This window comes from Pseudorasbora parva, chromosome 17, assembly GCF_024679245.1.
Source record: "Pseudorasbora parva isolate DD20220531a chromosome 17, ASM2467924v1, whole genome shotgun sequence".
Taxonomy (NCBI): domain Eukaryota; kingdom Metazoa; phylum Chordata; class Actinopteri; order Cypriniformes; family Gobionidae; genus Pseudorasbora; species Pseudorasbora parva.
Window position 1 is genome coordinate 30,321,624 of NC_090188.1, and position 17,830 is coordinate 30,339,453.

Consider the following 17,830-nt stretch of genomic DNA (forward strand, 5'->3'; position numbering starts at 1 on the left):
CCAACCGGAGCAACGACGGTGAAGGGGAGCTCGCTGACTGATTAAACATTCGCCGTATCCGGTCGGCTAAACTCCGAACACATCTTCCCTTTTTAAGAATGTCTTCAGTGCCGCACTTTGTTCTTTTCTCAGAGGAAAGCTTAACTCCAAGTCTTCCGGAGGCGCGGGCAAAGCTGATTCGAAAGACTGCCGCCGTTTGCCAGTTTCTGTGTTTACTAGAAGACTGTGTTACTAGAAGCACGCAAACGCAACTCGGCCGTCGTCATTATGGCCCCGCCCGCCGACTCTGTAGCCTACCTACACGATGTGATTGGGCCGTCCAGATTCTGAGGAATACAGCTCAGATAGGAATTGAGAGTTGCTAGACCACACTTGCGGGCAAATTAAATTTGCTGCCGCTAGGGTGCGTCTAGATTTCTAGGCTACTTCATCAGGGCAAAGCAACACAAAGAATGAGAATGACACCAACTTATAAGTTGAACCCCACCCATAAACTGAAAACATTTATAGCCTAATAAGGCCTAATACAATCAATTAACCCAACATGTCCTCCAACCAATACGCCTATATAGGTCGTTTGTCACTTCCTTGAAATACGACCCATAGAAGCATATACTAAAGTTGTGCCTCTATCGACAATATTTTAATTCATTAAATACGACGCACAGGAGTGTTTTCTAAAGTTGTGCTCCTATTGACAGAAAGACACTTTCATTTTAAAGCATTTTTCCCTTTTATCTGCTTAATATTTCAGGTTTTGCATAGCTCAGTTGGTAATGCATTGCTCTATACAACAACAACATGTGTTCATGCACTATAAATCACTGGGTAGGTTTAGGGATGGGGTTTTATAAAAAAAAAATATTTTTGCTAAATGGAAATATGACAAATGGTGGTAAAAAGTCCACACATTGTATTAAAATGAACACCCATTTTGATTGGTAACGACAGTCATACGTCAGTTCATGACGTCAGACGTAACACGACACTGTCATTATTTTTACGCCAGCTAGAGGGCGCATGACTTTAAAATGTCAATTTAGGTTGTAATAAGGTGCTTGAAAAACGACCTATTGAGTCGTATTTTTTTGGAGGACAGGTGGAAGTAACCCAATGAGGCAATCAGGTCTACAGGATTAGGGAAACCAACGTAATGGGTAAGAACTAAAAAAAACTCCCCTTTACCGTAGGCTACCTGGGGAGAAAAACAAAGCAAGTATCAAAAATTAAAAAAAAAAAAAAAAAAACAGAAACAGCAAAAGCAAGAAGTACAAGGCAAGACCATCATAAAGACATGGAAAATACATCATAAAAATACTTGAACTTGTTCTCGTTCAGACATAGTCCAAAATAGTCCATTAGCTTAAATTTAAAGCTTGACACTTTCCAGGGTCCATGTCTTTGTGTAGTGTATCCTGAGTAATAACTCACTTAATATCAATTTTAACATCAACATATTGAATGGTAAATGGTGAATGGTAAATCCATTTAACATATTGAATGACCCACATAAAGAGAAAAAGCATGAATATGTCTACAGCAGGAATCTTTACTTTCTATTCTCTAAGATGTAAAATTAGTCTCTGTGAAAAAATATATGTTCAATAAGTTATGGCAACATTTGTTTATCCATTGTTTTAACTTATCAAAATAAGTTAAGAAATGTTCAACTTTTTTGTATCAGTTATACAAAATGTAACTCAATTTTTAAAGTCAGTTTAACATAATTTAAGTTGAAATAACTTAAACATCCAAGTCGATTGTACTGCAAAAGTTCAAAAATTACCTTTTTTTTTAAGTGTAGATGTCAAAAACCAGCCGCTTGTAATATTTTTAATAACATTAGGCTTTGGATAAATTAAGTTGGCTATACTACACTTAAATAATGCATAACTATAAATAAAGTCGCTACATATTAACTCAAAAATCCTTTTCTGCTTCCATTTTTACAAAGCCTTTGAACTCCACAGTAAACACCTTTGAACTGGTGTTTACTCTTCAAATACTGCGGCTCTGCTAATATTGTTTTGCCCCGTACAAAAAAAAATTCTTGGGCTTTTCCTCATATTATACAAAAGCAATTGCTAAATAATTAAATTTAAAAAAGTATATTTTACTTTCCAAACACTCTTTACTTTGGTATTCCTAGACAGAGCGGAAAGATACTTTCCTTCAACTATTTCCCCACCTGTGTTTTTTAAAGTTGCCTTTGCCAGCCACAGCCAGCATTTTTTTTTTTTAAATCATTTTCACAAAAGTTTCATGGCCTTCAGAATATTTTGTAGTATGAATATCTGAATGTGTTAATATATCAAAAGAAAGAACAGACAATAAAGTTTTACTCTAGCTGCATGCATTCTTTTGATCAACACGTCAGTTTCAAAATTTTGAGTGAAAAGCTGAAAAAAACTCATTTTTGTCAAAGACTACATCTGGATCAGATTCAGAACGATGATCAAAACAAACAGAGTAGATCGAGTCCAACAACACCCCTAATACTTGAACAGTCCTAACGCTTACTGGGTCAACTTTTTATTCAGGAACATTAGGCAGTTTAGATTTATATGCTATTTAAAGGGGTGATGAACTGAGATATCAACTTTCCCTTGAATCTTTGATATATAAAAGTTCATTGTGATATAAGAATATCCTGTAGGTTTCGGAGCTGAAAACCTCCTTGTTAGTCAAAGAAAAGCTTTTATTGACACCAGACCCAGAAAACGATCGACCTCAGAATATGTCGACCCTTTGAAGTATGCCTGAACTGTAAAAAAAAAAAAAAAGTTGGTTTTTGTTGGTTTAACTTAAAAAAGTAAGTAACCTGGTTCCCTTAAAATTTTGAGTTTATTGAAATTAAAGTTTTGAGTTGATACAATGAAGTAAATTTGTTTAATAAATAGAAACTCAAAATATTTTTGTATTTGAACCACATAAAAAATGTGATAAATCATGAAAATAGCACAATTTGGCATGTTTCACTGCGTCATCAGAAATAAAACACACAATTACACAATATACTTACAAAATCTTGTAATAATATTTTAATAAAGGTTGTCGAAATCTCAAACAATTTTCATTGTTTTAACAAAAAATTTTAATTTCAATGAACTCAAAATTTTATGGCAACCAGGTAACTTTTTTCTAAATAATTTTTTACAGTGTGCTTCTGTAGCCCTGCCCACCAACTCATGGAGCTAAACAGATCGCGCTAACATTTCTTTCTTGATCTGCGTTGTTCACTCTCTTGACATGATATTTGAAGGGCGTACGCGTGTGTGTGTGGTTTGCACATTTATTCACCGATTGGGCAGCCAAGTAATAACAAATTATATTCCAATAAATTGCGGGTGGATGAGAGATAAATCATTGTATTTGTTTGATGAAGACGTTTTGCGAGCCCTGTGAGCGAATCATTCCAGTTTCCGCTTTCAAAACAATTCCTAACGTGAACTGACAGGGAAGCTGAAGTCCATTAAATATGCAAACCTTATCCAATCCTAGCCGTGGGCGTTTACTTCCATGTCTACAGCGCGGCACGCCCATAAAATCCGAGCGTTCAGGAGAGAGCCTCAAAACCAGTGTAGAAAATAACCTATTACTTACTCAATATGATGTTTTTTAATGTAAAATCCATGTGAACATCATTAGTTGACCTCAGACAACAGTATACTTTTTTTTTAAATTGTCTTCTCTTCCGCGTTTGTTTTCAAACCTCAAATAAAGATTAAAACGGTTGTGAATCAGCATATTGATTCATGATCTGGATCGCGCGTCAAACTGCTGAAATCACGTGACATTGGCGATTGACATTGATTGATTCACTGATTCATAACCGTTTGAATCTTTTTTTTGAGGATTGAACACAAACGCGGAAGAGAACACAATACTGAAGACAATGCAAAAGACAAAACTGGAGAGGGCAAACCATCTGTGTATTACGGCGCAGAATTTTCTAAGTGATCCGACAGAGATCAGGGTCACGAAAAGGAATTTCACTAAACAGATTCACCAGGCAAACACTAAACCCTGCTCTGCTCCAGAACCTACAGTTGTAAGCTGCATAAGCCTTCTCATTTCCCGAGAAGGCAATCCCAGAATGCATTGCTGGAGAAACACTATCTCACGGGTCCAGATTCTTACCTGAACCTCTGTTTTGGTGTCTGTCTCTCAGGGCTCTTGCACAGGTGGCCAACGTAATACAGAGGAAAGAAGAGGCAGTTCCATGTGGTGGCGAACCATGTGAGAGTGAACGGTGCGTCGTACTGCTTGAAGGTCAGTTTGGCCAGCTGGGTGGAGCCTGCCCATGACGAGCACACGCACATCACCATGGCCACGCCCAATATTGCTCTTCGCACCTGGACGGCCGTCACTCGCACGCAGCAGCGCAATCTCTGCCTCCCCGTCCCTGACTCCGCTCCTGCTCCGCCGACCATCGCCTGTCCATCGGCGGTGCCCATGATGCTCTCCCTCGGCCGGTCCTCTCCTACAAGCAAACAAAATGACACCAGCTGCTGATTTATGAGCCATTTTATTACAATATTTCATTATGGTTTGTGCAAATCATCAAATCACATGACACTGTAAAAATACTCCCCCTCGAATATGAACTGAAGGGTTGCAGTGTTACTACAATCTATGCTGTGAAATGTGACGTTTTCAGTGATGTAGTAATCTGGTTGCAGTATTTATGCAGTTTACACATACTCTTTTTTTTGTGAATAGGGGAGACCGGGTATGGTTGTAACACTTTTTTCTCCATCACCTAAAACTACCTTTTTTTAGCTTAACGTCTGAAACTTTTAGGCAAAGTACCCACATTTGTCTACTACAAATAGCAATAAATTATAGTTGATAACAATACTAGTTGGTCCTTTGTTTACAACTTACCCCACTACTGGGGCTGCAACAATAAAATATGTGTAAATATGGGATATAATGTATTTGCATATTGTGTGTGTTTGTGCATGCACGTGTGTGTGTTTGTTCTTGCATGTCTGTAATGCTACATACATATGTGTGTGTGTGTGTGTGTGTGTGTGTGCGTGTGCGTGCGTGCGTGCATGCGTGTGTGGGCATGTTTTTTGTGAAATATGAGGACACAAATGTGTATAATGACATGGGTATGACATAGGTATTACAAGGAGAGGGTGAAATATGAGGACATTGGCCATGTCCCCACTTTTCAAAATGCTTATAAATCATACAGTTTTTTTTAGAAAGTAAAAATGCAGAATATTTCCTGTGATGGGTAGGTTTAAGGGCAGGGGCAGTGTAGGGGGATAGAAAATTTGTACAGGATAAAAACAAGTATGCCTATGGAATGTCCCCACATTTCACAAAATCAAACGTGTGTGTGTGTGTGTGTGTGTGTGTGTGTGTGTGTGTGTGTGTGTGTGTGAGAGAGAGAGAGAGAGAGAGAGAGAGAGAGAGAGACAGAGAGAGAGAGAGAGAGAGAGAGAGAAAACAAGAGCAAATTATTCTTAGTTATATGTAAGTGGATGGTTATTTTTGATACTCTTTTCTATGGACGATTGTTAATAATTGGCCCTGTCCCAAATGGCACCCGTGAAAAATAATGGCGCTTTCTTTGTCTGGAAGATTTCTGTCGCAGAGCTCGCAAAAGTACAGATTGATGGCGCATATCGACTACAAATGGGGTGCTCACGAGCACCCTTCTGAATCCTAAAATGACAAAAGGGACACCCTATGGTCTCATGGAGTTAACTGACATGCAACAGCCATTGTAAGTTCACAAGAATGAAGGCCCTTGTCCCAAATGGCACCCCCAGACACTTGTGATCCTCATGCGCTTTTGTGGCGTACACCGCATTTCCTGTGAGGGAGAAGTCTGCTGCGGAGCTCGCACCAGCCACTTTTACTTTGTCATACCTATTCATACAATAGAATATATGATTGCAACATTCATTGCCATAGCCATCATATACAGATATAGTTTGTATAAAAATAACAACATGTATGAATATTCATGCATATGCATATGTAAACTCCTCCACCACAGGGCCGTTACGTCTTTCAACAGCTCTGCTCCATCATTAGATCTGGCTGGTGACGTGGTGCGCAATAACAGTTGGGGGATTATTGTTCTTCTCCACTTCCTGTGAAGTGATGTTTTGATGTTCCCTTATTCCCTATCCTGTTCAGTGCCCTTCGAATTGAACATGTTTGCTACCTTCAGATTGAAATCTCACTTAAAGGGTTACGTCAGCGATTAGCATATGGCTTTGTATCAGTAGAAACCCTGGAGTATATTCGAAGGATCGTGCTTCCCCCCTTATATCCCCCTGAGATGAGAGATTTAAAGGGGTACTTCAGCGCTGGGAAGATGAATCTGTATTTAAACTGGGTCATCAATGCAGTAGAAATGTGAAATTATTTTTGAATTTGGTGTCTTCTAGACTGAGAAAAGACAGAAAATGTATTTTTGTCCCATGGGGATGAAAGACTACAATTCCCAGAATGCTTCGCTGCCCTACGAGGCCATTCCCAATGCCACCTACTTGATTACAGTGACTGAGTTAGAGAAGACACTTCAATTAAAAACTGAACGTGTCTGTTCAATATAATGAGTGAGTCACCGCGCGAGTATCACAGCACTGAGCACTAACTGCACGAGTGATGAGAGCTGAGGTAATCGCGACTACACTCGCGGCATACATTCACAACGAGAGTTCAGTCTGGCGCGTTTCAGTTCATGCCTTTGCAAGCTTAACTTTCATAGAAATTAATTTGAGAAGTTAAAAGACTTACATTGCTCAACATAGCTCCGTTTAAATGAGTGCCTGTAGCTGCCAGCTGAGCTCTCCCTGCAAGCTGAGTGTTATCTCCCATCCCCCAATGCCGGATTCAAAACATGCGGAAATGGCTCCCTCTGCTGGCTGTAGTCTTTAGCCTTTGGCCAAACATTCCTCCTATGATGCAAAAATCGTCAATTTGCATCATAGGAGGAATTTTTCCAGGAATAAAAATGCATAAATCTCTTGTCTCAGGGGGATATGAGGGGGGAAAGCACAATCATTTGAATATACTCCAGGGTTTCTACTGATACAAAGCCATATGCTAATCGCTGAAGTAACCCTTTAAGCATTTTGGCCAGAGGCTAAAGACTATAGCCAGCAGAAGGAGCTATTTCCACGTTTTCAACCTGCGCATGGGGAGTGGGATCTCATTTACAGCACTCAGCTCGCAGCTGCAGCCTCAGGCATTCATGTAAACGCGTTTACCTCAGCTCTCATCACGAGAGCTCATTCAGCTCATTCATCACGATGAATGTAATCTGACTCCTGCAGCGTTTTTGCTGTGACACTCACTCAGCGGATAAATCCCATTATATTGAACAGACACGTTCAGTTTTAAATTGTAGTGTCTGTTCTCAAACTGAACTGATTTTATGAAAATTAACGTGGTGAGAAAGTGATCCAGTCACAGTGATTCAGTAGCGGTGGCTTTGGGAGTGGCCTCATAGGGCAGCGAAGCATTCTGGGAATTCTAGTCTTTCATCCCCATGAGACAACAATACATTTTCTGTCTTTTCTCAATCTAGAAAGCACCAAGTGCAAAAATAATTTCACATTTCTACTATATTTATGACCCAGTTTCAATATAGATTCATCTTCCCAGCGCTAAAATGCCCCTTTAAGAAGGCAGAATACCCCGTAGAGTCCATTTTGCTATCCCCTATGATTAAGTGGAGCACACCTTCGGTTTAGTTGATTGTTCTGCTCTTGTTTTTGGAAGCCCAGTATCCTTCCTGAGTTTGTTTTTATGTTAAGTTAGTGAATAGATAAGTTAGTGAATAGATAAGTTAGTGAATAGATAAGTTAGTGAATGCTCTATATCATCTCTGCGTAAGCCAACTGTGACAGAAATACTGAGCCACAAAAATGGTTCTAGCAGCGGTTGGTAGCGGCAGAAATTCTAATATGCTGATTTTGTGCTGCTTAATATTTTTTTGAAACCATGATACATTTTTTCATCATTCTTTGATGAATAGAAAGTTTGAAAGAACATCATTTATTATGTAAATGTCTTCACTACACTTTTGATCAATTTAATGCATCCTTGCTGAATAAAAGTACACCCCCCCAAAAAAAAATCCAGTATTACATTAGTTTTTTCAGCCATTTTAAAAATCCCTAAAATGACATGAAAGACTTTCATAAAATGTCTCTCACCAAAGAAAGACATCACATTCTCACCAGCAATCAATAGCACAGTTTTCTCATTCAGCGCAGAAACTCTTTCAAAGTGTCAAGGGGAAATGCTTGAAAACCAAGAACACTTTATAATACAGGAACTCTGAATGGAATCTGTCTGGAGTCTCTTAAAAACTCCAGTGCTATTGTTCAGATCAGATAAGCACATCTCAAGCCCACCATCACTTCATAAACGCTCTTAATGGCTCGTAATAGCCCTTCATCTATTCACGCGCAGAATAAACGAGTGGGGTAATTACTCTCCCTGCGTCTGGTGGAGGATTCAATCTGTTTATCCATAAAGAAAAAAAAGGTGCATCCTCAGTGCTGAAGTACCTGATTACTCTATGAAACACAATAACATCCTTAACAAGGTGATGATAGATGATTTTTCATTTGCAAGGCTATTCACAAGAAAGTAAACACTCAAATGCTTTGTTCGGAATTGTATAATAACAAACTAGCATAATAACTAGATTCCAGTACATGCAGTATACAAGCATACCTCACCAATATCTCATGTTAAAGGGGTACTTCAGTGCTGGGAAGATGAATCTGCATTTAAACTGAGTCATCAATGTAGTAGAAATGTGAAATTATTTTTGAATTTGGTGCCTTCTAGACTGAGAAAAGACAGAAAATGTATTTTTGTCTCATGGGGATGAAAGACTACACTTCCCAGAATGCTTCGCTGCCCTGTGAGGCCATTCCCGAAGCCACCAAATGATTACTGTGACTGAGTTGGAGAAGACACTACAATTAAAAACTGAACGTGTATTTTCAATATAATGAGTGAGTCTCTGCGTTCACCACATTCACCACACCAGCTGATTGGTGGAGAGGATACGACGAAGGCTGTGATGAAGCCAATCTGTATATTGTGATTATTAAGAGGCCATGATGGACAGAGACCTATGGGAAAATTTGGCCAAGATGCTGGGGTTACACCCCTATTCTTTATCGAAGGTCCTCGGTTTAACGTCTCATCCAAAGGCGATGTATGATTTAGGATGTAAGAGATATGTAAGCTTTCACACCCATTTGATGCCGGGCATTAAACTCAAGCCCCTCTTCTCTTATACTGAAATCCGCCGACATTCCCCTTTTAGACTTCTAATTCATGACCAGCGTTTTGTTTCGCTCTTTCCTCTGCGCTTCCGCATTTGATTTGTAACTCTTTCGCCATATATTGATGTGTACGTCGTCTGTCGGAAGTTAGTTATTTTAGTTTATAAACCTTTAAATAAAGATATTTTTCTCACAAATGCATCACTTCGCTTCAGAAAGCATTTGTTAACCCCCTGGAGCCGGATATATTTGATCTTTTATGATGGAGGGATGCACTTCTTTGGGCTTCAAAATCGAATCCTCTATTCACTGCCATTATAAAGCTTGGAAGAGCTACGACATTATTTAACCACTTAAACTCCACGGACCCTCATATCAGATGAATCTCATCCAGTATTCCCAGTGCCATTACTTCCATCGAATAATGTCAAAAACCCTGCGCGATCACAGATATATTTACATAGATGCCTCATTCGACCGATCCACGCTGGCACCAATAAAGAATATATAAAGAATATATATATCTATATCTATGATCGCGCCGGGTATTACTAGATACTAGATGAGATTTGTCTGCTATAAATAAAAAAAATAACACAAATACCATTTGGTTTCTCACAGAAACCGATTGTTTTGTGTCTTAAGACGTCAATGTGTCTTAAGACAAATAATGGCAGCTCATATATTCATGCGCAGGCCTAATATCGCAAACTAGCCTGAATCCTAATCTTTATAGCAAGCGATTTAAAGTGAAATATGATTTTCTCTTGAGACCCTCTCATGTATAACCAAGAGTAGAGAAATTTCACACAGACAGATCTATTTTTATTTTAGGTATTTTTACCCGCACCAGCTTTACTTTTAGAGAAGCTGTATGTCCCAAACTCTTTAAAGCAGCTTATTATTTGCTGGTATTATGTAAGATTTAGTGTTTCTGCTGAGAGCCCTGAATCCATGATTACACTTTTAGAGTTCACCAGTCCACCCGAACACACTCTTTAACCTTCATGTACCTGCACCCTTTGGGATGTGCTTGGATAAGCTTTCAACATCCAAATCCCAACACAACAGCATGTCCATCCATAGATCTGTTTCTGTTAACACAAGATACACTTTCCAAACAGAAAGAATCAAATAACTCGCAGTCAAATAACACAGCCCACAGTGTGTGTAAACCGAAACTATAGTCTACTACACTAATCTATATTTACACACACACACATAGCCATGTAAGCTGTTGTCAAATCACACACCACAGCAAATGTACAATCTATTTTACTCCCAAAGATAGTTCTTTGGTAAACTCAACCTTACATTCGGGCCTACGTATGCTAAACAAAAAGAATCGTTTAGAATAGCATTTTTTTATTTATTTTTTTGCATGTGTTTGTGGCCATTTTCATAGCAGTCTGGAATCTTACCGAGATCATAAAAAATAAAACAACAGTGCTCTCATATCTTTCATATAAGCAGCGCTATTTGTTAAGAGTTGCTGCAGGGCAATTTAGCAGCAGTGTTACACTGAGATTAATTGCTATCACCTGCACGTCAAGTGCAGCTTTGCTTGTCTTTGAAAACAGCAACAACATGCCACATTCACTGACATCTGAAAGGATGAAGCCAAACATGAGACCAGGCAAGGGGATTTTAAATGGCAAAATCACCCAAAATGCACTCGTCCAGCACTACCGCTGTATATGTTTTCAAACCAACGCAGCACTTCCCTGTCCCTTCATAATGAACTGCCACTACCACTGAGTATTTAACATGTGGGTAATTATCTGAAAGCAGTGAACATGTGTAGTTACCATGGATACTGATGATGCAATATAAATTTCGGGAGACATGCTCACAAATACACATAGTAGTTAATATGCAAGCACAGCATAAATTATAAGGAAATTTGCACTATGGAAGAAAATAAATAAATAAATAAATAAATAAATAAATAAATAAATGCCCAATGTCAAATATATTAATATTAAGAATAATAATAATAAACATTATTATTATTATTATGTATGAGTATAAAAAATATACAATATCCCATTTATCATAATAATACTAGTAAAAATAATGTATAACAATATATTATTATTATTATTATTATTATTATTATTATTATTATTATTATTATTATTATTATTATTATTATTATTATTATTATTATTATTAATGAGAGAATAAATAAACTGTATCCCCTTACAACAACAACAACAAAAACAACAACCACAACAACAATTTTAATATTGCATGTGGAAAAAATAAACATGTAATTTGGCTGCTATAAGGAGAATTTCTGCAAGAATATGCTCACACACATGCTCACAAATACATAGTACTCAACATGCAAGCACAGCAGAAATCTTAAAGAAATTAGCACTGTGGGAATAAATAAATAAATAAATAAATAAATAAATAAATACATAAATAATGCCCAATGTCAAATATGTTAATAATAATAATAATAATAATAATAATAATAATAATAATAATTATTATTATTATTATTATTATTATTAATAGTATTATTCATGAGAGTATAAATATAATAATAATAATATTTTGTATTATTATTATTATCAGAGAATAAATAATAATATTCCATTTACAGCAGCAAAAACAATAAATACACAATAAATACATAATAAATAAATAAATGCCCAATATCAAAAATGTTAATAATAAAAAATAATAATATATTGTACAATATGTATTAATAATAATAATAATAATAATAATAATAATAATAATAATAATAATAATAATAATAATAATAATAATGATGATAATAATAATAATAATATTATTATTATTTATGAGAGTATAAATAAATACACAATATCCCATTTTAATAATAATAATAATAATAATAATAATAATAATAATAATAATAATAATAATCATAATAATCATAATAATAATTAATTACATAATTGTTATTATTTATGCGAGAATGAATAAATAAATATCTATTAATAATAATGATTATTAGTATTATGAGATAATAAATAACAATAGTCTCCTTATAACAACAACAACAACAATAATTGAATTAACTTTTAAAATTAGCATGTGATTCGTCTACTATAAGGAAACATTATTGAGACTATTTTCTATTTTCATATTATTATCAATACATGCAAACTGCATGGATATTCAGTGCAATTAACAGCGAGAGAAAGTCCTTGACTCTTGACTCCAGAAGGACATCTTTAGCGGGACTGATGGAATCTGAATAAGAATGTCACTTACTGCTAATGACTACGTCTTTGACCTTCATAGCAATTTAAAATGATTAAAAAAGGTTCTCACAGAAGCCTTCTGATATAATTTCTAAAGGATTAAGTGACATTAATGGCGTTTTCCATTTCCATTCTTCACCATCAGAATGAGATGATCCAGGAGACCACAAGGAGGTACTAGGAGGACAGTAGAAAATGAGAAAGTGTGAAAAATAGAGGAATTATTCCCAGAAGCTTACACTATTAGGCTACTTACTTTTCTACACCTCTCTAAAAACAGGTTTGTTTCATTCTGTTGAGACTACTAAAATATGACAATAAAGTGTTACACTATTTAATTTTTTTATATTTAGCAGTATAAATTGACAGTATAAATGTATCTAGTAGTACAAATGTAGCAAATCAATTCCTATTTTGAAAAGTACAATAGTGCAGTAGGTATAAAAATAAACCCACAGAGTGATTCAAAGCTAACATTTCTATTCCCTTTTTTTTTTTTTTTTTTTTACGCATGAACACTTCTGAAGGAGCTATTTTGTAGGCATCATAGCTTCAAGTAACAGTTCTTCTTTTTGACAGGGAAGATTAAAATCTGTCCGCGCCAGAGGCTTGATGCTGAATCAGGCTATAGTGAGTGTTCCTCACAAAAAGCATTACAAAATGAATCGACTTGTCAAGAGGAGCGCAGACAAAAGTGCATCGGCAATGAGGGCAGTGGTCAGAGCTCTCAGTCACAAAATGCCATGAAAGTTCAGCCTCAGAGACGTGACAGATTTGAATTCACTCAGCAAAAACTGTGACAAGTGGCAGAAAATGGCATTTGGTAGGTGCTGGTATAATGAGCACACGATCTGAACCCAAAAGCAATGGAAAAACATTAAGATTTAATGAGTTATCTTTCACCCTATTTCCTTCGTTAGCCAAAATACACTTACACAGTCCACTGACAAGCTTTAAAAATGCTGGATGAACCATGATGGAAACTACAACCATCTTGAGGAAGTCTTTAAGTCTGATGATTGTTTAGTATGACTGCCACAAATGATGTACAAGAACAGATGGACGGGATTATCACTAATGATTCCGGTAACATTTTACGGTAAGGGTAGCCTACATGAATTATCATGAATTCATGCATTAATTCATGCATTGCTTATGCATTACCATATGCATTAATATCTCATGAATCATCAGGAACTAACTAGCATGACGTGGTCATACTCACTTCTAGTCAGAATATAAGTCTGAAACTGCTCCATTGGGCTGTAATTATGAGGCGTGTTTCAACCGAACCAGGAAAGACATCAATTGGATAGACCTACAACCAATCAGAACAACGAAGCGACGCACAGTCAAATGTCAACAGAGCTCAACTGCACTGTGTTGCCAAGTCCGCATTTTTTTCCGCCGGTTGTTGTGACTATTATGGGATATATTATGAGTGCGAATTTTAGCAGGCAACCTTGCCAAAATAACACACATTTTACCCACCAAATGCCATTTTTCCCCCGGAGAACCCCCCGAGAAGCTATTGTTTAGGGCTAGTAGTTGGCAGGTTTTGTTGTAAAAACTTGGCAACCCTGTCCGCACGCACACGCTGGAGTACATGATCTTTGCCGGGGTTGTAAAAAAATAAAATAATTTAATGATACACAGAGTACTTACCCAACATGATCATCATTTCTGAGAGAAATTGTGAAGGTGAATACATATACAAACAAGCTCTCCGTTTAGGATTTGAACAAATATAATCCAAGCCCCTTTGATGACGTGCATGATTACGTTACTGTTTATCATCTGTCCATCATCGTCCAAAGCCCGCCCTGATGATTTTTTTGGTCCGAACTGTTTCTGTTCGGAGATAATTACTCCTCTATGGATCGAGTCCAGACCGAACCGCCTGACCTAAAAATGTTGTGGCCGGGGCTAAGTTCGGCTGGCATCCAGGCGTCTTTCATTCATGACTTCTTGAATGAACAACACCTTAATTAAAACATTAACTAAGGTGAGTAAATCATCATACATTATGGTTTATTACACATGATCATGATGTTTTCTATGTTTTAAAATTGGTCTTATTCATGCATGCAAGACTACTTTTGAACCCAGAATTTATGTATGTATGAATGTATTTTGTGTATATTTGACCAACTATGTAATGTTGTTGTTGTAGTTGCAATGTAACATTTTAGAATGGCAACCATGAAGACTAGCTGATTGCATAGACTTTCAAGCTAATGGGATCCATTAAAATAAACAAATAAATAAAATTAAGACCACTTTAAATGGTGATTTATTTTATTTATCGGGATGAGCACATTCAGACAATTAACCTAATTAATTTGCTTTACTCTAGTTGTATAATGTAAGTGTGAACTTGTGAATTATTAAAGGTAAATACAAAAATCCACATTACCTTATGCATGTACAGGCTAGACCAGAATATCAATTAATGTGATTAACAGTAGACCAACCTAAAAATGTAACATTTTACTTTTGTCATCTCAGCAACAAATCGAGCTGTGTTTAATGGAGTACAGCAGAGCAGCATCAAGAATAACAAATATTGTTATGATTTACATAAATAATGTCATATTTACAATTCAAAATGGTGAATTAAAAAATTTAAAAAAAATAAGTAGTTAACATCACTTGATATTACTGCTGGTTGATTTTTATTGTAAAACAAATATTAAATCTATAGCTACTTGGGCTACATCTTATGATGCACTCTTTCACTGACTGTACTTCTTTAGCAGTGCTCTGTATGAGGTTTGTTGTACCTAGGTTGACAAAAAGTTTTAAAAGTTAAATTTGGTTTGCCTCAGTGGTCTAACAGCGCTCATCAAAATGATTGAGATGGCCAATTGAATGAAAGTAGGCGGGGTTTACGTTCTATTTTGGCTCATTCGCAGTCGTCACACAGACGAGCGTGTCAATCTATCGCTTAATGCCATCGCGGGGACTCCATGCTCTTAGGCCCTGTCCCAAATGGCACACTTCATGTGCACTTTCAGTCTTGTGGACTTACAATGACTATTGCATGCGTGTGTCCGTTAAGTCCAGACTGTAGAGGGTCCCATTCGTCATTTAAGCTTAAAGAAGGGTGCTCATGAACGCCACTTTGCGGCTGCTATGCGCCCTCCATGCGCAGCTGAGCCTGCAAGTTCACGAGCTACGCAGAGGACTTCTACCCGGCAGTCAAAGCGGCATTACATTGTGAAAGTGCGGACTCAAGAGGAAAATCGTGAAGGTTTAGGGTGCCATTTGGGACAGGGCCTTAATATACAATCAATGAACATCTTTGATTTTAATGAAAAAAACTATATGAGGGCGGATTATAACCTGTAACCTTCGATACGGTTAACAAAAATTCAAACACACCAGACCACAAAAGAACTCGAATGGCAACAGTGGATATATGTCTTTATTCACTAACGGGAAGAATCTTGAGATCAACAATATATTTGATGGTAATTAATGCTCATATTATTTGCGAATTGTCACAAAATGATTATTTCCAAAATAAATTCGGGGGGCAATTTGGCCATTTCTAATTATTCGGAGGGACTTGTCCCCCTCAATGTCTATGGTGGTTATGGCCCTGTCTAAAAAAGTTAATGTTTGGCTGCAGGACAGCAATTGTTATTCAATTTTTGTCATCTTTGCAGGAATGTTACAATTATCATGAGAATGTGAATAGCTATAGGTATAATATGTGTCACCCGACTAAGGGTATGCATACACGACAGCGATGCACTAAAAACGGAGAGATTTTTCCTACGAGTTTTTCACGTACAGACGACAACATTTTAAAACCGATCCACACGGATTCACAAAAGAGATTAATAATGCTGTATTACATATGCCAGGCCAGTAGTTGGCTATGTTACTTCCTAAAGAAACACGCCTATCCACAACTTTCCCGAACTCTGACCTTTTCCATGATCGCTATGGCAACTTAGAACACGCCGGTAACGAACTTCCGGTTTACGTTAGTCTGTACTGTTATCAGCTGAACGCTTGGTTGTATTATGAGGATTCAGGAGTAGACTTTTATAACAACGCTTCAGGCAAAATGATCACATCTCCCAGATGGTCGCATGGATCTGACTATCTTACAAGAACTTACTAATATCTGTAGCACTAAGCGATTCACCTGAGTTATGCGGTGCACACATTTTGCCACTGTGTAGTAGGCTTGGCTGTTCCTATGATCCACGCAAGATTTACCTTCCGTCCATGCGCCAGTAAATTTTATTTTATTTTATTATAAATAAAGGTTTATTTCTACTAGTTTCTAGTTATTTATTTTGTTAGATATTTCCACTTTGCGGGGTCCCGCAAAATAATTTTATTTTCCCGCGACATACACACAATAATATCTTGCCACCCACATTCACCCATCAAATATGATCCCGCGCCACACTCGGTTGTGCTGGGTCCCGCGGGAGTGCATGTCTCTATTTAACGTTAGGTTGTTAGAGCGGTCTTGCTAAACAATAAATCTGTAAATTATTGAAAACAATAAACATACCCCTTGCAAAAAAAATATACAGTTGTACTGCAGTATTTTAAATAGGTTAAACTAATATATTATATAAACTCAATAATTACATTTACAGCAATGAAATGTTAATTTTTATTACAATGCACTGACATGATTTCAACAATTACAAATATTAAAATATAAATATTACTTCTACATCCCAATTCTTGAGTTTATTCGAAGCTCGTTGGGCATTGAATGGGTGCGTATGGTGCTAGGCAACATGTCAAACAGGTAGAAAGTAGGTTTCTGAGGTGAGAGACCCAGGCGTTCAGCGGTGCTCAGCGCTCATCAACCCCAGCGAGAGCAGCCTTAACTCGGCTCGTCCTTCTGACGACTGCCGCTGCCTGGCAGAAGCCCCTCCCATGATGCGAATTCGCGTCTGTTGTGTAGTGAATGAAGCGAATGGATTCAAAATGTTCACGCGTCCATGTTCGCGCGAATAGCGCTATTTATTCTCGTCACTCGAGTCTGGTGTGAACGCAGCATAACTGTAATGTGTGCTAAACCGGAACTGAGATACCGTCAACCGGAAGTATCGAGTGTCATGGCGACGCCGACTAAGACTCGCAGGAAAGTTGTGGATAGACTGAATATGTAATACACATCCACATGATGTCAAACTATAAAGGTAGTTTTTAATAGTTTGCATTTTCAGGCCCCCAAAACACTGTTGTTGTGTAAATTAACGGCTAAAACGCATAAAACCAGCGTTTTCTAATTTATCCACTTGGAAAAGTGTCTTCAGAAAGCTC

The 17,830-nt window shown here is 37.2% G+C and overlaps 1 protein-coding gene across 4 annotated transcripts in view; it reads right to left on the reverse strand.

Moving 5' to 3' along the window:
• The window catches only part of slc35f3b (solute carrier family 35 member F3b), a 100,327-nt gene that overhangs the window by 14,291 nt on the left and 68,206 nt on the right, over positions 1 to 17,830 (reverse strand). For all 4 annotated transcript variants that reach the window (XM_067421449.1, XM_067421453.1, XM_067421451.1 and 1 more), the window contains one exon: positions 4,141 to 4,483. In XM_067421449.1, coding sequence (XP_067277550.1) covers positions 4,141 to 4,483 — 343 coding nt within the window. The remainder of the gene's footprint in view (positions 1 to 4,140; positions 4,484 to 17,830) is intronic.